This window comes from Dipodomys spectabilis, unplaced genomic scaffold (assembly GCF_019054845.1).
Source record: "Dipodomys spectabilis isolate Male_0828 unplaced genomic scaffold, ASM1905484v1 ptg000066l, whole genome shotgun sequence".
Taxonomy (NCBI): Eukaryota; Metazoa; Chordata; class Mammalia; order Rodentia; family Heteromyidae; genus Dipodomys; species Dipodomys spectabilis.
This window is the reverse complement of record NW_024870743.1, coordinates 12,064,426-12,086,755: the sequence shown is the minus strand read 5'-3', so window position 1 is coordinate 12,086,755 and position 22,330 is coordinate 12,064,426. Positions and strand designations below refer to the sequence as shown.

General features: G+C 41.0%; 1 protein-coding gene across 1 annotated transcript; it reads left to right on the top strand.

Annotated features, from left to right (window-relative positions):
* The first annotated feature begins 713 nt into the window (after nt 1-713).
* Nucleotides 714-21,943, top strand: Laptm4a (lysosomal protein transmembrane 4 alpha). Its single transcript, XM_042680785.1, has 7 exons — nt 714-980; nt 11,487-11,607; nt 15,864-15,940; nt 16,025-16,147; nt 19,685-19,780; nt 20,254-20,352; nt 21,352-21,943. Exons 1-7 carry the CDS (start codon nt 870-872, stop codon nt 21,424-21,426), a joined length of 702 nt encoding a protein of 233 aa, XP_042536719.1. The 5' UTR covers nt 714-869; the 3' UTR covers nt 21,427-21,943.
* The last annotated feature ends 387 nt before the right edge of the window (nt 21,944-22,330 follow it).

Sequence of the window (22,330 nt, the reverse complement as noted above, 5' to 3'; positions counted from 1 at the left end):
CTGGTTTTAATGACACGCGTTTTCACACGTTCTTCAAAACTCCCTAGTCTGGGTAAAAACAAAAAACAAAAAACCTACCCTTTATCATGCTTCCGATTTCTTTAATCCTTTCTCCTTTGGCAGAGCTGAACAGGATCTTTTCCCCCTCTCTTTTCCCCTCCCTCCTTCCCCCCCCCCCCCCCCCCAACAGACTTCAGAGAGAGAGGCGGGTGGACCAAAAAGTAAGCCCTAATCCTCCAGGGAGCCTGGATTTGCTCTGGAGCGGGGCAGACAGCTCGTGGCCACGCCCCTCTCAGTAGACCACGCCCCGTCCTGCAGGCACCGTCCACAATCAGCCCAACAATGGAGCTACGCCTGAAGGTCACGTGAGCAATGCCGTCTTACAACGTGGCAAGGACTAAGCCCAGAAAGCTCTTCCCGCTCGCTCTCTGCTAGCCACTCCCTCTCGTTTCTCCTTTCTCCTATTAAATGCCTCTTGCCTGTCTCATCTCGGGGATGAAGAACACCCAGGTTCTCCCCAACTTGAACTACCCTAAGTCTACGAGCCGACGCTTGCCCTCTGGAGCCGAACAACACTGAGGCGAATTGCACTTTTGATTGGACGAGAGGATTTGTCAATCTCTCATTTTCTTCCAATCAAGACCTGGATTCATCCAGCTTCCCTCTCCCTATTGGTCTACGAGGAGCAGGAGAGCTGATAAATCGAGGTCCCGCGAGAATTCACTGCGCAGGCGCGAAGGAGCTGGCGGGGCCCAGGCCGAGGGCGGTTTTGAAGACGCGTCGTTTGGCCTTGGAGAGGGCGACCGAGCTGTCTGGGATCAACCTCTGGGCAGAAAGCTTTTGTTAGGGGGACTGGCTAAGAAGGAGTCATGGTGTCCATGACTTTCAAGCGGAGCCGCAGCGACCGGTTCTACAGCACCCGGTGCTGCGGTTGTTGCCATGTCCGCACCGGGACCATCATCCTGGGAACCTGGTACATGGTAAGTGGGGGGGGCCCGCACGGGAGAGCTGGTAGGCCTCGGCGCCCGGCCACTCCAGTGCGCACGCGCTGGGTTTGTGGGGCGGGGGGAGCCAGTGCGCATGTGTGGGAGATGGGGGGCGTCCATCCTAGTGAGGGTTGGGTGGGTTGGGGTGGGGCTGGGCGCGGCGGGGACGTGGAAGTTGAGGCACTTTTTTTAGTTTTTAGTTTGTCCATGTTTTAGCCCCGAACGAAGCCTGGGAGTTTGTTAAGAGAAGTTGTCGGGGAGTCGCGGGGTGGGGTTGGACCGAGGGAGGTAGTTCTGCCTGGAGAACCGGAGGAGAAAGAGCGAGTGTGGAGAGACGGGGCGGAGGGGTGCCGGGTTTGGGGGAGTTCCGGGAGTTCCGCAGTTTGGGCTCTTTGTGCCCTGCGATGCGAGCGGCGCCCCTCGCCCCCTCCCACCCAGCGCTCCCTAATGGGACAGCTGAGAGCGGGCCGGCGTTGTCTGGCCTGGGGGGAAGCCGAAGACTCCAGCTGTAGTCTCGTGTGTGTGTGTGTGTGTGTGTGTGTGTGTGTGCGTGTGCGTGTGTGCGTGTGCGTGTGCGCGTGTGCGCGCGCCTCATTCGTTCATGGAAAGTCCTCTGATTCGAGAACAAAGATAAACGATTGCCTTGGCGGGGCCGTCTGCCAGGATCCCCGGGGCCACCCCTGCCCCCGTCGCCGTTTCCCTGATCGGCAGACCCGCTCCGGATTTGTAAGAGACGTTCAAGGAGAGTCTACTCTGTTCCCGCCACATAAGCTGGAGATTCTGGGGTTTCCAGATCCGCGCGATTCATTGAGAACCTTGATGGATGGCTGCCGATCATGGTTCAGTACTTGACCCATTTATGATTTCTTACTACAATCCCCAGGATCCCTTCACATGGAACTGTTTTACGTGTGCCTTCTAAAAATGTTGTTCTGTTAGACGGTTTTAGGTTATTGCGACTTCTCTGAAACTTTGACCAAGTTTGGCTAATGGCGGTGATGTGGTGGGTGTGGGATGAGGAAGGAAGCTTAACTGATAGCTGTGGAGGTCCTGGCAGTTCTGTGAACAGCAGATGAAGGGGGAGATGTATCCCAGGCTCCCCCCCCCCCCCCCTCGCATTTTGACTTTCTTTGTACTTCTACTTCCCCATCCAGGATCTTCAACTCGTTAATAACTATTTGGGCAAAAACAGATGAAAATCTTAAGTCAGGCAGTGTGTCAGGACCATCAGATCTCCACATTATTCCTGAACACCCTTGTTTTTACAGCCTTGCTTTGTTAATGTACATTAGGAAAGAAAAGCCACAAAACTTGAACGTGCAGTTTTATTAGTTTGTGCTGAGGTTATTTTCATGTTTCCATACTTTTGTGCTTAGAAAGTCATGCTATTACTGTATAACTATCACTTTTCCCTTAAGCTCTCCCTTGCTCTGTGTTTTAACTGATTTGTAATACTGGACGTAGAATAAATGACATTCAATTGCTTCCTTTTATTTCCTTTCCATTTAGCTATAGGATTGAGTCTTTAATTTCTTTTGTTTGTCCTTAGCTCTGCCTTCCATTCCCCTCAATGATTAGTTCGTATCTTTAGGATCCTCACGCCATATTCAACTCCAGTTTCCTTCTAGAAAATGACCTTCCCTTCTCTAGCTGAGAAAACAAGAGTCTGCCAGCCTGGGACTCTTGCCTGTAAACTTCATTTTCCTGTTTCTTTTCAGATCTTTCCCTCCACTCACAGACAAAGGGTTTCTAATTTCTCAAGAAGAAAATAGCCACCATCCCAACTTCAGCTATTCAAATGCAGTTGGCTCAACTTCTTTCCAGTCTTTGCCAGGCAGATTTTTTTTTTTTAATGCTGTCTGCTTTAATAAGAGGATAAAGTGGGACTTATAAACAGGAAACCCAAAGTGCAGTGAGAAAAATTTGAGTAAGGGCGTTTTTTTCCTTTAAAAAAACAAGGAGTGAGGAATTTTAAGTCTGTTCCCTAAAGAAGCTGTTGGTGTGAAAAACGTTTCTCTTCCTTACTTTAACTTCACAATTTAAAAGATGCCATAGTTGTTTTTACCTGGCAAGACTTTGGGTTTGTATAACATTGTAAATAGTTTAAATCAATCCGACTTAAATCAATTAAGCTGTTTACGGACCATTTTCAATGTAAAAGGGTATGGTAGTCATATAAAAGGGATAAATCACAAAGACTGGGTGTACTGTTTATCATTGTATTCCTGTTAACTTGCTACATGGTAGACCTAGATATTTCTTGTCTTGAACATGGGTGGCATTGGCCCTTAAGATACTTTGTAGCATTACAAAGTATTTGGAGCACAGACAAGAAAATGCAACTTATCATACAAATTAAGGACTGGAAAAGAGCAACTGTTTTTATTTATTGCAGCATTGCTGGTGACTTTAAAAACTGTAAGCTTCAGTACATACAATGGAAAGATAATTTTTGCTAGATGCAGAGACATGTGAGATGTAAAACCCCGAAATATAGTACCTCTAAATAAAGACTTGTCCAAACAGACTCTACTAAGATGGAGGTGAGGTAGAATGTCACTTCCCTCCTGATCAACTGTGTCATGGTTCCCTCCCTAACTTCCTTGTCCTGGTTTTCTGTTCCTTCATTCTGGGTGAGTCAGTACTTACTGTCTGTGGGGGAATATGTATGGCACTTCCAGCTTGTGTTGACCAGGAAACTTTAGGTGCTGTTTAGAACTTGGAAATTCAACCCTCCCTCCTTCTAGGCTCAGAAACTGTATCTGATATAGTGTCTCTGCTTTCTAATACCTCTTTTCTTGGTCTTGTCTTAAGGCAGTTGTAACACTGTATACTGATGAGTATTTGGTATTGAATAGTCCTTGCAGGAAGAGCATAGAGAAGCCAGTGCCAATTCTGTGTGCCAGAGTTACCAGCCCTGAAGTTAGCATTTGTCATTTTAGATTTGAAAGAAACCTGCCTAACCTACCTGGTTAAGTAATATGAAATTCCAAAATGAATGCATTTAAATTCTTGCATTCCTAAAATTGTTTTCTGTCATTATTAAGGAATTTGAAGCTGGATTATTTTAACCAAGTTTCTTATGAGATGTAGGCTCAAATGTTTATTGAATGACTAAGGGTAGGATTAAAAGGCTACTGCCAGAGGTATTTTTCTGTATAACTAATGGTGTGACTCAGGAATACATGAGAAACATTTGTAATAATTGTAGGTCTTGGAAAGATGTAATATATAACTAATTTTTAATGCATGTCTCCCCTTTCAGGAGTCAAATGTCAGGTTGTTGAGAGAGAAGTGAAGACATGTCCTCAAGCAGTATACCCTTCCAGCCAGTTAGTATCTTTCTTCAAACACTTCACTGCCTTTGTGTATGCTATTTCTTCTCCAAGTGCTCTTCTCCCCCAATTCAGTTTTTTTTAAAACTTTAATTATTAAAGAGCTTAGTTAGTGTATCTTTTATTTTTCTCTCCATGTGAGATGTTCTCCAGGATTAGGGGAATAGCTCCAGTGGTAGAGTACTTGCCTTAGCATGCATGAGTCCCTGGGTTCAATCCCAACCACCACCAACTGAAAAAGTGCCCCTGGAAGGTGGTGGGTGATGTCTTAACTCTCTAAAATGTGTGTAGGAGTTAACTTACTGATTAGATCATTTGAGATAATTTTTAGATATTAGAGGGATGCGTTGTCCCCTCAGATTACTAGGGACAACTTGGTTGTAACTATATATAGTAGTAAACAACAAAAATTCTGTGTACATTTAAAAAATTCTTCTAAAGATAATCAGTTTGGTCTTTATAACAGTAGTTCTTTGCTTAGAAACCTGTGGGAGTTTTCAGCCTATGAAATCCTTAATTGTGAGGCCTTGAAAACAAACACTCCTTTAATTGAAGTCTTAGCAGATAACTAGGTTGAGACGAAATAATGCTGTGGGAAAATTTTTTAAGTCCCCCATCCTCCACTATAAGCCACAAATCTAGTCTCAACAAAAACTGTAATTGTAGCAAGTAACTTTTCTCTCCACATGCAGCCAAACTAGAAATCAGTATTAGGAGAAAGTTTTAGGAAAGCTTGTAAGCAGATGGATATTAAACAATATTCTCTTAAAACAAGGACTGATGAGGCCAAGAAGACTTCAAAAATGAACTTAAAAATTTCTTGAAACAAATGAAAATCTGCAGAACACTTCAAAAGTGGTACCAAGAGGAAAGCTCACAGCAGTAAATGTCTACATTAAAGAGTAGAAAGCTGCCAGGTGCTTGCTGGCTCATGCCTGTAATCCTAGCTACCAAGGAGACTGAGATCTGAGGATTACAGTTCAAAGCCAGCCCAGGCAGGAAAGCCCACAAGAGTGTTATCTCCAATTAACCACCAGAAAACTGGAAGTGGTGCTGTGGCTCAGGTGGTAGAGTGCCTGCTTTGAGCTGAAGAGTTGAGGCCCAAGAGTCAAGCCCCAAAACTGCCCCCCCCCCCCAGCAAAAAAAGTAGTAAGCTCTCAAATAATAATACATCTCAGGGACCTAGGAAAACAAGAAAATACTAAACCATTAGCAGGGAAGAAACAGAGCAGAAATAAAAAAGGGACAAGCTGGATGCTGGTGGCTCACACCTGTAATCCTAGCTGCTCAGGAGGCTGAGATCTGAGGATTGCAGTTCAAAGCCAGCCTGGGCAGGAAAGTCCATGAAACTCATCTCCAGTTAACCACCAGAAAACTGGAAGTAGTGCTGTGGCTCAAAGTGGTGGAGTGCTAGCCTTGAGCCAAAAAGCCTAGGGACAGAGCCCAGGCTCCAGTGTTCAAGCCCCACAACTGGCCAAAAAAAGAAAAGTTGGGGTGGGGGTCAAAAATTTCAAGAGATTAGCAGAATGAAGTATCAGTATTTTCAAAACATAAAATTGGCAAAGTCCTAGCTAGACAAAGAAGAAAGACTCACAGGGAGCGCAAAAGAGGATACTTTTAAGAAAGACACAAAGAAGCAATGCCTATATACCTCTATTATTTCTATAAGATTTTATATATATATATATATACACACGCATACACACATATATATATTGAAATTAACTCCAAGGTATAGAAACAAGAACTCTCTTTAATATTTATCTTTTGAAGATTCTCTTTTTAATGTATGGTGGGTTCACATGTAATCTTTGGGAGGGTGGGAGAGGAAGGTACAGAACTCAAGGGAAAAAGGGGATGACAGTGCAGCATTGGAGCTCACTGGACACTGGTGGAAGTGAACTCTACAACTCATGGGTGGAAATGGGAGGGAGGGACTGGGAGAGAGTAAAGGAACAGGACACTGTACAAAAGGAACTGTACTCAACACCTGATTTATGTAGTTGTAATCCCTCTGTTCATAACGTTTATAATAATAATTAAGTAGTGAAAAAGACGCAAATCATAAAGAAGGAAACAGTACAATTCATGCCACGGAAACATAAGGAATTGTAAGAAACTATTATGAACAAATGTATGTTGATCAATTTGAAAATGTACTAGAAATGGGTAAATCTTGAATACATAAAACCTATTAATGGTGAATCATGAAGATAGAGAAAACCCGAACAAACCAATAAGTAACTAAATTAACTGCATAATAGTTTCTCAACAAAGTCTGCTTGAATTCTCCAAAACATTTAAAGAACAGCTAATATCAAGTCTTTTCAAATTACTTCAACAAGTTGAAGTGGAGGTCAGTATCACCTTGATTCTTGTCTGGTGACAGACCAATTATTGGCTGATATCCCTGATGAATGTAGATGCAAAATTCTGGGCACTGGTGGCTCATGTCTGTAATCCTAACTAGTCAGGAGGCTGAGATCTGCGTGGTTTGAAGCCAGCCTGGGCAAGAAAGTCCGGAGACTTGAGTTCCAATTAAGCACCAAAAAATCTGGAAGTAGAGCTGAGGCTCAAATGATAGAGTTCTAGCTTTTAGCAACAAAGCTCAGGGACAGTGCCAGGCCTTGAGTTAAGTCCCAGGATCAGCACCAAAAGAAGGAGAAAACACTAGCAAACTGAATTCAACAGTACATTCAAAACAGATAATTCATCATGATCAAATAGGATTCATCCTACAGATGAAACATGCAAATCAGTTATCACCAGAATTAGGAACAAAACCTGTATGACCACCTTAGTAGATGCAGAAAAAAACATGAATTTTAATCTCCTTTCACATAAAAATTGATTAATAAATTACATGTTTGGAGAAAAATACCCAACACAGTAACAGCTATCTATGCCAAACCCACAGCGAATAGTATACATACTGGATAACTTTTCCTTTAAGATCAGGAACCCAGTGTGGTTTTCACACTTCTATTCCGTGAGTACTGGAATGCTACAGAGCATTGGAGCAAGATGAATAGATGAAGAGCCCTCCCAGACCAGAAAGGAAGTCAAGAGATCCTTATTTGCAGATGACACAGTCAAATACATAACAAGCCCTAAAGACTTCCAAGGAAACTCCTAGAATTAATAAATTGAGTAGAAGACTTCAGGATATGAAACTAAGTTAACAGAAGTTACTAGCATTTTTATTATATATTGCTAACTGAAAAGTAAATACCTGGAAAAGAAAATAGGAAAGCAACACCATTTATAATTACTGTAAAATAAAATCTGGGAGTAAATCTAATCAGGAACCTCTGCAGTGAAAACTGAACCATTAATTAATGAAAGAAATTGAAAAAAACAAGTAAATGGAAATTTGTTTTTACTCATAGAAGTCTTAGAATTAAAATGTTAAAATGGCTGTGTAATTTCTGTTATACCAATGTCATCCTTCACTATTTTGAAATAGGGGGAAAAAATCCTAAAATTTGAATGGAGCAAGACTACAACCAGCCAAAGTAATCTTAAGCAAAAGAAGAAAAACAACACTCAGCTTTGAAACATACTACAAAAGTATAGCAACCAAAATGGCATAGTACTGATATAAAAATAGTCGCATAATACCGGGGTCATGACTGTAATCCTAGCTACTCGGGAGTCAGATCTGAGGATCACAGTTCCAAGATAGCCCAGGCAGAAAAGTTCATGAAACACTTACCTCCAATAAACTATCCAAACAAGCTGTGGTTCAAGTAGTAGACCTTAAGCAAAAGAAACTTAGAGGTAGTTCCCAAGCCCTGAGCTCAAGCCCGAGGACTGGTACAAAAAAAAAGAAAAAGGAAAAAAGGTACGTAGACCAATGGGACAGCATAGAGAACCCAGAAATATACCCATACACAGCCAAATGATTTTTAACAGAAGTGCCCCAGAGTACAGTTTTGGGCAAGCATACTCTATTCAGCAAATGGTGGTAGGAAAAGTAGATAATTGCATGTAGAAAAATGACACTAAATCCCTTTTCTGTCAACATATAAAAGAACCAACTTAAAATAGATTAAAGATATATGTAAAACCAGAAACAACAAGACTACTAGATGACAATACAGGAAAAAGCATTCTGGCATTGGTTTGTGCAAGGATTTTTGTGGGCAAGAATATAGACATGGGCAACAAAAGAAAAAGACAAATGGGGTTATTTCAAACTAAGACGCTTCAACAGAGTGAAATCAAGCACAGAATGGGAGAATATACTTGCAAACTATGTGACTTAGGATTAATGTTTAGAATATATGAGGAACTCAGTACAAAAACACATACAAAAATGTCAAATCAAAAAGTGAAATATCACTCCAGTTAGAATGGATATATATATATATAATATGTGTAATATATATATGTATATTATATATATATGACCAAAAAAACCCAGACATGCTTGTGAGGATGTCGATTTTTTTTTACTTATAAAAATCAGAACACACAATAAAGTTGCTAATAGTTGTGGATGAATTTGTATCTGTGTTTGTTCTATGTTTGATGAGAATGTTTTTATATTTAAAACTCCTACAGTTTGGTATCATTTTCTTCATTTAGTAATTTTGGTTTGTATGCTTGAATATTTTTCTGCGGGTAGAATGCCTATCTAGTAAGTGTGAGGCCCAGTTGAAATTGTACAGGACCACCAAAAAACAGCCTGTATTGTGCAAAAAAAAAAGCCTTTTAACTTTTGGTTTATAAAGTTTAGCAAAGGAGTTTGCTGAATTGATTTCAAGCTGATATCCATTGGACAGACACTGTCATTTAACCTTAAGATGGAACTTGGCCTGCTTGCTTATAGAACATTTGTGAAATGTCATTCAGGGTGGGCATGGGAAAGAATTATATAATAGGGTTTATTGGAAATACTGCTGATACTGTTTTTGTAACTGTTCAGCGTATCTAATGTGCAGGATTTTCACAAGGGAGGAGGGCAGATTTTGTGGACTTTAGTAAGGCAATGCTAACTGTAGTCCTAGGTGAAGTTGGTTGGTTGGTTTGTTTTTTCTTTCCCATTCTGGAGCTTGCACTCAGGGCCTGGGCACTGTCCCTGAGCTTCTTTTGCTCAGGGCTACCACTTGAGCTCACCCTACCACTTGAGCTACAGCACCACTTCTGGCTTTCTGTTTATATGGTTGGAGTTCTTTTTTCTTTTTTTTTTGTCATGGGAGCTGAACTCTGGCCTTGGCGATGTCCCTCAGCTCTACAGCTCAAGGCTAGTGCTCTACCACTTGAGCCACAGCCCCACTTACGGCTTTTTCTGCTTATGTGGTGCTGAGGAATCGAACCCAGGGCCTCATGCATGCAAGGCAAGTGCTCTACCACTAAGCCAACTTCCTAGCCCTTTCTGCTTATATGGTATTGAGGAATCGAACCTAGGGCTTTGTGCATGCTAGGCAAGCACTCTACCACTAAGCCATATTTCTAGCCTCTAGGTGGGATTCCTGTTTTGAATCATTAAGAAAACTGTTTCTCAGCATGTAAAAATGACGGTGCCTCCTGGGATGCCACAGGGTTTCACTAACTATTGTTGGCATAATTAATCTTAAGATGGGATTTACAGGAAGATTCACCAAATGGATATCAGCAAAATGTTTAAAGTAGATAAAATATTAGATTTTGCTAAAAATGAGGAGGAGGCAACTTTGTCTTCTTCAGCTCTTAGGAGATAATACTAATTATTAGGTTATAGATGATAATACTAAATTATTACATACTGATCATATTTTTACTTGCAGAAAGCTGAGTGAATCAACCTATAGAATATCAGAATCCAGATCTAGACACATTTTTTTTTTTGGTCGGGTCGTGGGGCCTGAACTCTGGGCCTGGGCGCTGTCCCTCAGCTCTTCAGCTCTTCAAGGCTAGCGCTCTACCACTGAGCCACCTTCCCAGCCCACATTTTTTTTATTAGCTCTATACTTGAGCCACACCTAGAACCCTCAGATCTGGAAAATCTTGATGGGCAAGAAGATGAAATTTGATCACAAATACATTGAGGGCTATGCTTGGGGCCTCTCAATCAAATTGTGTTCTGGTTACAGATGGTAGTTTAGCACCTTTTTTAGTATTTAAAAAGACTGCTGCTGGGTGCTGGTGACTCATACCTATAATCCTAGCTACTCAGGAGGCTGAGATCTGAGAATTCCAGCTTGAAGCCAGCCCAGGCAGACTTAACTCTGGTTAACTAGCAAAAAACCCGAAGTGAAGGTGTGGCTCAAGTGATAGGGGACCACCTTGAACAAAAAAGCCAGACAAGAATAGCTAGGCTCTCAGTCCATACCAGTACATGTGTGTATGCATACAAATTTTTTAGGAAGTTAATGTTCATTTAACACTCAAAGAATGTACATCAGTACATTAAAAATATGTCAATACAGTTTAAATTGTGTTAATTGAAATTTGCTTTCTAGAATGGGTAAACTCAGATCCCTGTTGTTTTGGACTACGCTGATCTTAGTTCATTTTGTATCTATCGTTTTGGAGCTTATGTAAGGGGGAATGCAGAAGGGAAATGGTGAGTCAGCTGGAAAGCATTGCACAGATAGAAGAGTGAGTTAAGGATCTGAGTTGTTTATTCTAGACAAGACAGTATTTAGAAGCTGCCTTAAGGTATTAGAGAAGCACTTAAATTAAGGAGCACATTTAAGACCAGTAGTGAAAGTTAAGTGACCTAGACAAAAGTTTCTTTTAAGCTTTTAAGTCTAGCTTTGGGGAGGGGGGGGGGGGGGGGAGAAGGTAAAGATGATGTGTCAGGCTTCAGGATAAATGTATTAGCTATATGAAGCTTTTTCAAACACAGATTCTGAGATTGCGTATGTGAGTAAATATATATACCTCTGAACATCAGAGCTTCACTTCAGGCTTTTTGTTGGTTAACTGGAGATGAGAGTCTCACGGTTTTTTCTGCCTGGGCTAGCTTTGGTCCATGATTCCCAGATCTCAGTCTCTAGAATAGCTAGCCACTGGTGATTCTTCTATGCCCTTTTAAACTAATCTCAGATTGTCCTACTATTTTGTATCCTTATTACTTTTTAAGTAAAACACTTTAAATATGGGACCATCTAGAGGTTTTCTGAAGGCTGTTTCCTGATTGTAATCAATAAAATGTAATTGATGTTACTCTTCACAGGTGGTAAACCTGTTGATGGCAATTTTGCTGACTGTGGAGGTGACTCATCCCAACTCCATGCCAGCTGTCAACATTCAGTATGAAGTCATCGGTAATTACTATTCATCTGAGCGAATGGCTGGTAAGTTTTAAGTTGGAGAAAAAATCCCCACTAGTTTTACCAATATAATTTAGAAATATACTTAGTTGGCAAAGTATTGATATGCTGACATTATACTTCAAAAGGTTAAATAAGTAAATTGAATAATAAGATTAATATTGGATTATTTAAAGTACTTATTGAAACAGGAAAGTATATGAATGATTTTTTCAAAGGCATACAATTAAAATTACAGTAGGCCATTTCTAGCCACAGGATTTAATAGACTACTAGATTCTTGTGGAATGTAATTATGTGCCTTGCTTGAGAGCACAGTAAGGGGGAGATAAAATGATTGTAGTATAAGACTTTGAGGGCTAGATGGCAAGTTTACTTAGGATGGGAGATTTCCCCATGGAGTCAAGTAGAAAATACAGAATGTTTATGTATTTGATGAGATCTCTTGTTCAGGGTCAAATTCTGTATATAGTTCTGTTTGTATGGAGAGATGACACGGGGATAGAAAGTGGAGTAGACAATAAATTTCCCTGTAAATCTGTTAATCCTGTTTATTTCTTGTGGCAGTAATTTTAAATTACTATTTACCTTTCTTTAAAATACAGGCACAAAAAATACTAGTGACTGTTACAGAATTCAAGTTATGGAATATAATAAACAGGAAATTAGACCTCAGACATTACCATACAGACAAGTTCTGCACATTTTATTTTTTAGTTTCACATCAGAAAAAGGTTCCCTGTTCTCTCTCTCTCTCTCTGTATATGTAGGATTTTAAGTCTCAGGATTTTGGACTTTATTAGCATGCTTCTATTTATTTATTTATTTATTTATTTACCTACCTACTTATGTAATTGTCAGTCATGGGGCTGGGGTTTGGGCACTGCCCCTGAATTCTTTTGCCCAAAGCTAACACTCTACAGCTTTGAGCCACAGAGCCACTTTGGTTTTCTGGTGGTTAATTGGAGATAAGAGTCTCATGGACTTTTCTGCCTGGGCTGGCTTGAATTGGGATCCTCAGATCTCAGCTTCCTGAGTAGCTAGGTTTACAGGAGTGAGCCACCAGTACCTGGCTCTTCATTAGTTTTTATTACGAACTTTATTACTTGTGACCCATTCATGGTTTGTGTCTGGTTATTTGGTTGTCGATCTAATAATTTATGATCTGCAGGGCTAACTTCATTTTTCAGGCACAGAGATGAATTTTGTAGCTTATCATATGTCACCACATGTTCAACATGAAACAACTAATGTAGTTGTTCCCACGATTGGGATGTTTTCTTTTTTAATAGTTCGAGAATTTGAACTTGGGACCTTGTCTAGGCCAGCACTGGGCTTCAGTGTTCCTGTTTTCACTTCCTGCATAGCTGAGATGATAGGCATGTAATACCATGCCTGACTTTTCAGCCTCCTGAGTGCTGCAATTGTAAGCATGTGCTACCATGCCTGGCAACTTGTGTGTGTATGCATGTACATACATGCCCTGGTCCTTGGTCCTGAGCTTTTGTGCTCAAGGTTAGTGAATGCTCTACCACTTTGAACTACAGTGTCATTTCCAGCAATTTGATAGTTAATTGGAGATAAGAATCTCATGGACTTTATTGCCTAGGCTAGCTTCGAATGACAATCCTTGGATTTCAGCCTCCTGAGGTAGGTAGGCTTATAGGATTGAGCCACAACTGGGCTCGAGCTACTTTTTGGTTGCACATTTTTAACTGTACACTGTACAATTTTAATTAATTGGTTAATGCCAGAAATTCTTAGTCATGTGTGGTTTTCCGAAAACTGAGATATAGAGAAGAGTGAATTAATTATTTAGTGGTACTGGGGTTTGAGCTCAAGGCTATACATACACACATACACCCACATACTTTTATACTTACTCCCCACTAGTCCCACTTAAGGTCCCACTTCTGGTTTGTCTTTCTTGCTCAACAGCTGGGACTCTACCATTTGAGCAATGCCTTTAGCATGGCGTTTTGCTGGTTAATTGGAGATGGAGTATTCGAGGCCTATAGTTTCTCACTTCTCTAGTTACCAACTCCCCACCCTTTTTTCGTTGTTCTAATAAAAGATCTTGAATTTCATTTATTTAAAACTCAGATAGGGCTTGCCTAGCATGCATGAAGCCCTGGGTTTAATTCCTCTGAAACACAGAAAAGGCAGAACATGGTGCTGTGGCTCAAGTGGTAGAGTACTAGCCTTGCGCAAAAAGCTCAGGGACAGTGCCCAGGCCCTGAGTTCAAGCCCCAGAACTGGCAAAAAAAAAACAACCCAAACAAACCAAAACAAAAAAAAAAACCTCACATACTAAAATAAGCATATCATTCCCCATAATTGAATCTTTTGTGTGATGTGCATGTGTGTCCACACACTCAATGCAGGTCTTGTGCTTAAGTTTAGGGCAAGCCCTGCCTTTTTGCTCAAAGTTAGTGCTTTACCACTTGAGCCAAAGTTCCACTTTTGGCTTTTTTTGGTATTTAATTGGAGATGAGAGTCTCATGGACTTTATTTTCCAGACTGACCTTAAACTACATTCTCAGATCTCAGCCTCCTGAGTAGCTATTGGCACCTGGCCCATAAAAGCTGATTGTTTTTTTTTGTCAGTCCTGGGGCATGAACTCTGGGCTTGCAGGCTGTCCCTCAGCTCTTCAGCTCAAGGCTAGCACTCTATCACTTGAGCCACAACACCACTTCCTGCTTTTTCTGTTTGTTTATGTGGTACCGATGAATCGAACCAGGATCTCATGCATGGAAGGCAAGCACTCTACCACTGAGCCACCTTCCCAGCCCAAAAGCTGATTCTTTTAAATTAGAAATTTGGCTTTCCAGTTTGGTGGTACCTATTCTATTTAACTTTATATTGTTTTTATATATATACACATATATACATACATATATACATATATCCGTATATATGTATGTATACAGATATATGTATATATGTATGTATGTATATATGAATTCTTGTCCGTGATGTTTTGTATCCTGTAGCAGGGAAGTACTTTAAAATTCGTAACATTTGGGGCTGGGAAGGTGGCTCAGTGGTAGAGTGCTTGCCTCGTATGCATGAGGCCCTGGGTTTGATTCCTCAGTACCACATAAGCAGAAAAAGCCAGAAGTGGTGCTGTGGCCTAAGTGGTAGAGTGCTAGCCTTGAGCTGAAGAGCTGAGGGACAGTGCCCAGGTCCAGAGTTTAGGCCCCACGACTGGCCAAAAAAAAAATCATTACATGTAGGTAGCCTGCATGCTCTAGGAAAAATAGAGAGCTATTACAGAGTTTAATGCTAACTACTACTCAATGGTGAGCTATACATATATTATCCACTGGTGTGAATATGTATCAGGTCACAGAGTCACAGAGCTAACTATTGTGCCAAGAAACTCAGTAAGTCAAGTGTGGTTTAGTAATGTTGGAGATTATTTGAATGTTTTGGGAAAAAAATTAGTAAGCATGGGTTAGTGCAGAGTTGGAACAACCAAGGAAGAGTTGAGAAACAAGGAAGAGCATAGACCTGTGAGTAGAAAACAGACCAAATAGAAGGAAGCGGTGAGGTTAAATGTTGGGGAGACTGGGATGGGGTAAAGGTAATTCATGGAGAACTTTGCATTTCAGGTTGTATCTTATTGAGGTTTTCTGTGTTTAATTTTTCTTCTAGTTAAATGCTTCCCATCTTTCAAGGTCAACTTTGTAGGTTGTTGGGGGTTTTTTGTTATTATTTTTTGATTGTCTAATTGAAATGTTTTCTCCATCTGTTGAAGCACTTGCCATGTTGTACTGTAATTACCTATTTAGCCATCTTCATTTTTTTGGACTTAGAGAAGGGCACATTTGCTTTACCTATAACAAATAGAAGCTTTCTATGAATTTTTCAAGATTTATTTTGTTATTTATTTGTTTATTTTTGTCAGCTTGGTGTTTGAACTCAGGGCCTGGGTGCTGTCCCTAAGTTTTTTCACTCAAGGCTAGCATTCTACCACTTTGAGCCACTATGCCACTTCGGTTTTCTGGTGGTTAATTGGAGATAAGAATCTCGTGGACTTTCCTGCCTGGGTTGGCTTCATATGGTGATCCTCATATCTTAGCCTCCTGAGTAACTAGGATTACAGGCGTGAGCCATCTGCACTCAGCATTGCTGAGATGGATTCTATTCCTTCTGGCCAATTTTGAAATTTACCTTAAATGTTGTAAGCTATCTTTAAAACATTTTTGTCATGAAGAGTTTTGATTTTTGTTGTTGTTATATGAGTAGCTTAATTTGATTTTTGTTTCTTTCTTAGATAATGCCTGTGTTCTTTTTGCCGTCTCAGTTCTTATGTTTATAATCAGTTCAATGCTGGTATATGGAGCAATTTCTGTAAGTATGTCTTATTTTTACCTTTTAAAGTTTGTTGTGTGGTAGTGATATCATACGTAATAACTGTGTTATTTTCTTCTACAGTATCAAGTGGGGTGGCTCATTCCATTCTTTTGTTATCGGCTCTTTGACTTTGTTCTCAGTTGCCTGGTTGCCATCAGTTCTCTGACTTATTTACCAAGAATCAAAGAATACCTGGATCAGCTTGTAAGTGTGTGCACTAATTAAGCTTACCTTTTTTAAGGGTGGAGGTGTCGGTGGGTAGGATTGAACTCAGGACCTGGGCACTCTCCCTGAGCTCTTTGACTCAAGACTAGGGCTCTGTCACTTTGTTCCACAGCTCTACTTCCTGTTTTCTGGTGTTTAATTGAAGATAAGAGTTCCAGGCGTTTTCCTGCCCTGGCTGGCTTTGAGCTGCAGTCCTCAGGTCTCAGCCTGAGTAGCTAAGATTACAGGCTTGAGCCACCAGCACCCAACTTCAGCTTAATTTTAATTAAAATAATTTTTATTGAAGTCCTGGGTAAACCTTAGGTACTATTTCTTAGCTACCCCATTTGCTTTTTAAAGTATTTTAAAGTAGCTACTAACCCTTTTAAAATGAAAATAGAATATCTTCTTACCATACCATGTGGACAGTCTGGTATTAAAACTTGTTAAAAATGGACAGCATAGACCTTAGGTACTATTTCTTAGCTACCCCATTTGCTTTTTAAAGTATTTTAAAGTAGCTACCAACCCTTTTAAGATGAAAATAGAATATCATCTTACCATACCATGTGGACATTCCGGTATTAAAACTTGTTAAAAATGGACAGCAAAGAAGTGTAGCTGTACTTTTGATTTTCACTTTACTAACAATAGACTCACTTGCCTTTATTTGGCCCTCATAAAATGATGGGTGTGCTGTTACCTAATAATAATCTGTAGCAAATGTCCAAGAGTCCATTCAGCTCTGTACTAGTCACATCTGTGCATGTTATGGATACAAGGTAAAGATAACTTCCTTCTTCTCCGGGAGCAAACCATGTATCTGAGGACTCAATACATGATGTCTGCAAAAACCAGAGGGGTGCTGTCTTAGCCACAGTGAAAGGGGTGGGGCCCAGGATACTGGGCTCAGGTGGCCAAGTGGGGCTTTGTGGATGAGTTTTGGAGGGAAGTATGGCATTGAGATAGATGAATGCTGGAAAAGAGGGTATTTTTGTTTTTAAAGTCAACTGTTAATTTTATTAGAAAATGCTACGTGGTAAGAAGGGAAGTAAAACATAAAATGAGCGTGTTACTTTGCTTGGGTTGTCATAAAGTCCTACACAGAGGTGACAAATAACCAGAATTCACTTCCTCTCAGTTGTGGAAGCTGAAGGTCCAAGCTCAAAACTGGCAAACGGGCTTCTCTTTGCCTTTCAGATGATCTTCTCTTTGTGTGCACATGGCTATATCTTAACGCCTCTCTATCGGCCTCTCTCACTCATTAACTTACACTAGTTATTCAGGAGGAGGGGGAGGATTTCACCACTGCATCTCCAGCCACTCTCACCTGAACTAGGGTGTTCAGTTTGTTTTCAAAATGCTTTTAGAACTTTTTCTCTCCACTTGCAGGTGTGCTGTCCAGTCCATTTTTGCACATCACCACATGTATCTTTCATTCATCCAGAATTTTGGTTGCTTCTTATGTGCAGGACACTCAGCTAGATTTTAGGGAAACCTCATTGGAGCTTACTGTCTAGTGAAAAAGTAAGAAAATTAACCATTAAGTTACTAAACTAGGCAGCTCTGTGAGTGGATGTCATTTGGATATGAGACCTGAGCTGAGAAGTGAGATTTAACATTTCGTTGGGGCTTTAAGAAGAATCAGGCAAGAAAGTGCTGAAGAAAAGGCTCTAGTGAAATGAGAGTCCTGGAGGCGAGGCAGAGGAGGAATGGGCAGGGGTGGGGGAAAGTCGAAGCTGAGGGCAGGCTCTGGTGCCTGACAGCCAGAGGGTGAGGATGTGAAGAAGTGGCAAAGGGGGGGGGGGGTTAGGGGGGAGGATGGGAAGGGATGTGAAGGGTAAACAAAGGAGGAGGCTGCAATGCTTGATAAGAAATGTACTCATTATCCTGCCCATGTAATTGTAACCCCTCTGTACAGTATGTTCACAAAAAAAATTAAAAAAAAAATAGCTGGGCACTGGTGGCTCACGCCTGTAATCCTAGCTACTCAGGAGGCTGAGATCTGAGGATCGAAGTTCAAAGCCAGCCCGGGCAGGAGAGACCGTGAGACTCCTATCTCCAATAAACCACCAGAAAACCGGAAGTGGCGCTGTAGCTCAAGTGGTAGACCACTCGCCTTGAGCTGAAGAGCTGAGGGACAGCGCCCAGGCCCAGAGTTCAAGCCCCACGACCGACAAAAAAAAAAAGTATTTTTGAAATGAAAAAAAAAAGAAGTGGCGCAGGTGTGAGATGGGCGGAGGCTGGCCTGGGAGGGGTTCTGGTAGTGGGGGCCTGGGTTTGTTGCCTGCCATCTGTGGTCACAAGCCATGTAAACGTTGTCATCTCTGGCTGTAGCATCCCAAGTTGTGCCTTCCCACCTTCTGAAAAAAGTCCTCAGCATAGAAATGCTCCTCGTGTGGCTTGTACTCAGTATATGAAAATGTAATTACTGGAGTCTTTGTGTTGACATTTCCACTGAACACAGACACATGCTTTAAACAGAAGAGCTTTGTAGAAGCATTGGCTCAAGTGGTAGAGCACCATCAGCAACCAAGCCAAAAAAGCTGGAGAATGAGTTCAAAGCCTAGTAATCATTCCCCTCACCCCCCCCCCAAAAAAAAACCATGCTTTATAGAAAAGAGTATCAAAGTGAAGTTGCTTTTATAGGAATAGCCCCGTCTTCTTGTCCCTGTGAGACTAGAAGGTACTTCTGCAGCCAGCAGTACGTCCTGATGTCTTGCCCAGAGTCAGAACAGAATAAGGGTTTAAATGAATGCAGTCAGTCCTTCTTAGTGTCTTCAGCGAAGCATATAATCTTGCTTGTGTTTTTTTTTTTTGTTTTTTTTTTTTTTTTTGGGTCCGGTCGTGGGGCCTGAACTCTGGGCCTGGGCACTGTCCCTCAGCTATTCAGCTTAAGGCTAGCACTCTACCACTTGAGCCACAGCGCCACTTCCGGCTTTTTTCTTTTTGCTTATGTGGTACTGAGGAATCGAACCCAGGGCCTCAGGCATGCAAGGCAAGCGCTCTACCACTGAGCCAACTTCCCAGCCCTCTTGCTTGTGTTTTTAACCAGTAAAATCCCGCATTTTTGCCCATGTGATGGAGAGTTGAGACAACAGTAACTTTTTAGAAAAAAAAAAAGTATGTGGGACTCCATTGCACATGGAAATTAGGTAGCTCTCAGCGTCTTCTTATTTACTGATCAGGAACAAATCTGTAATCCCACATGGGAGACTGTGTTCTGTCAAGCTCCAAAAGATAAGCAATAGTGAAAAAATAAAGAGAAAACTAGCTCGATTTAGACTTTATTGGAGTATTCTAGATATTTAAACAAGTATATTTTAAGTGTTTATGGGCTTCAGATAATGTAGCTTAAAAGTACAGAGTTAAATCCTGTTATGAACAGCTTAGGAATTTTTATGAATTTTTTATTTCCCTTGTATTATTCTCAAATAGTTGTACAAAGCACTTCAGACTTCTAGAGTCTTGTATTTGTATTCTTGAAATGCTGTCTATGTTTTCACAAAGTGTAACAGCTTTTATTTTTAACAACAGCCTGATTTTCCCTACAAAGACGACCTCCTGGCATTGGACTCCAGCTGCCTTCTGTTCATTGTTCTGGCATTCTTTGTGGTGTTTATCATTTTTAAGGTAAGTTGTGTACTAAACTTTAGAGGCACTGGTAAAACAATACTTAGTCATGGCCTTCCCCACTCCTCGGCACAGTGGATGGAGGATCGGTTGGAGGTGAGGGTCAGTGGAAGTGGTACTTCCAGGGGTCTATTGTTTCCAGGGAGTAGGAAGTGTCAAGATCTTTCCTAAGTATAAAGAACTTGCTTATGATTTCAAAAATAGTTCATGATTTGTATTGCATATCTGCTACCATTCCCTACATTCAGAACCCCAGAATTTCCTCTGTGGCACACTAGTAGACAGATTGATTGAAGCATCAACTTTTCTTCTTTGGAAAACTTGACATTTAAATGAGAGCCAGTAGGGAAAGGTTCTGACCTTTGTTAGGTCCCAAGTATCAGGTCCTTTCTCCACAGAAAATACGTGGGGAAGTGTTGGAAATGTGTCTGCATCTTCGAGCAGATGGTTGAAGTTTGTCTTTACCATTTCAGGCTTATCTGATCAACTGTGTTTGGAATTGCTATAAATATATCAACAACAGAAATGTGCCGGAGATTGCTGTATATCCTGCCTTTGAAGCACCTCCACAGGTTAACCACCGTTTACTACATGGAAATGTTGCTGGCCATTGTTGATCTAAAAGAGGAATGTGGTTTGATCTTCTGTTCTGGGCCATAACTATGGTTTGGGGCCTGAGTAGCTTCAGTCACCAGCATTCGGTATTTTACGATGGGAATCTTGGGTACTCAAGGCTAGACAGTCTCTGTACTAGTGCACTCAACTTGGCTGTTAGATGTCTTCATTCATGCTCCCCACAAGTGCTGGTCACTGTGTTGGAGGGTGTGGGGAATAAGATAGGAAATAATTGTGTTAGGCTCATATAGCTTCTAGGATTCTAAAGATGGCAGGGTAGCATTGACTGAAACTGGTATTGCTTTCAAATAACATCTGTATTCACCAAAGGGTGAGCTGATTCATCATGGAGAAGAGGGCTCTGAGTCGGTTAGATGTAGAAAGGCCTACCTCTCCTGTCTCCTCAAGTTTTCAGTACATAGAATATATGTGGTTTATGTAGGGTCACCTTGTCACACTTGGAATTTCCTAGGTTAGAATGCACTACCTTACAAAAGTATGTCCATTAACCTAGAAGCTATAACTGTTCATGTCCTCTGACTACAACTGGCTTATGATTAAACTCAGGGTCTAGTCACCTCTTTGTGGCTTCCTATGTAGCGATTCAATTGAGTGCCTTAACACACATGCTTGCACATGCACTCCCTCCCGTACCGGCATTCGACTGCTGAGGTGTGATTGATACTCACTGGAATGAGGGATTGGGAAGAGTAGGTACTGCATGTTGAGAAAGTCTAGCAACCAGGTTAGTTTAAAGGGAGAATTCTGCCTGCTTTCCAGCCATCTCTAGCAACTTTAGGTCAGACATCTCACATGCAATGTTCTAGAGTATTTAAACATCCTTCAGCTCTTCCCTGTAGGCTTGTATTCTCCTGCCTGCATTTCTGAAGCAGAATTAGTCTAGAAAGGATTTTAAAAGAGAATGAAGTCTGATGGAACTATTTTTCTCTTTCTAGTATGTTTTGCCAACCTATGAAATGGCTGTGAAGATGCCTGAGAAAGAACCACCGCCTCCTTACTTACCTGCCTGAGGATGTTCTGCCTTTATCAATAAACCCTATACCAGCTTCTTGTCTTGTTTATTTTACAGAATGCTGCAATACATGTTTGATATGAAATACATTGTCTTTTTGTTTCAGCATTTTATTTTCAAACACTAAGGAGCTTTTGGACATTTATTAAAAGTCTTTGTTTTTTGTTAAATCTATTACATTTTAATACATTCTGAAGACAATCTAGGTTAAGCAAGAGCAAAGTGCCATTGTACGCCTTTAATGGGGGGAGGGGAAAGGCATTCTACACATATATTCTTTTTATAAATTTCGCACTTTCTTTATAGAATGGTTTGTGTTTTGGTTATTTTCCACCCTGGGTAATTCCAGGAGTGAGTTCAGTGTTCAGGATGAGTGAGTTGGGTATAAGATCTGAGGTTTTCAGCTATAGAAGTAGGAAAAATAACACTTTGACCTGGGAGATAGTGGTTGCATGTTTTTAATTTGTATGTTTCCATTTTTGTGATAAGATGCTTTAATAAATCTCTTAAATATTTACTGTTGTCATTATTTTTTAACTCTTACTTCCCCCTCTTTTTTTTTGTAGATAAAGCCTTAGAAGGGCTGGGAAGGTGGCTCAGTGGTAGAGTGCTTGCCTTGCATGCCTGAGGCCCTGGGTTCAATTACTCAGCACCACATAAGAAAAAAGCCAGAAGTAGATTTGTGGCTCAAGTGGTAGAGTGTTAGCCTTGAGCTGAAGAGCTGAGTTGAAGCCCTATGACCGGACAAAAAAAAAAAAAAAAAGAGTGGATAAAGCCTTAGAATTGCCATAAGAGTATGTAGTTGAACATCTCTGAAGGCAGAGATACGTTATGAGAAGTGGCACCCTCCTGTGAGCCTCCAAGTGCACTTATATAAACCTGGAGGGTCCAGGTCAGTCACG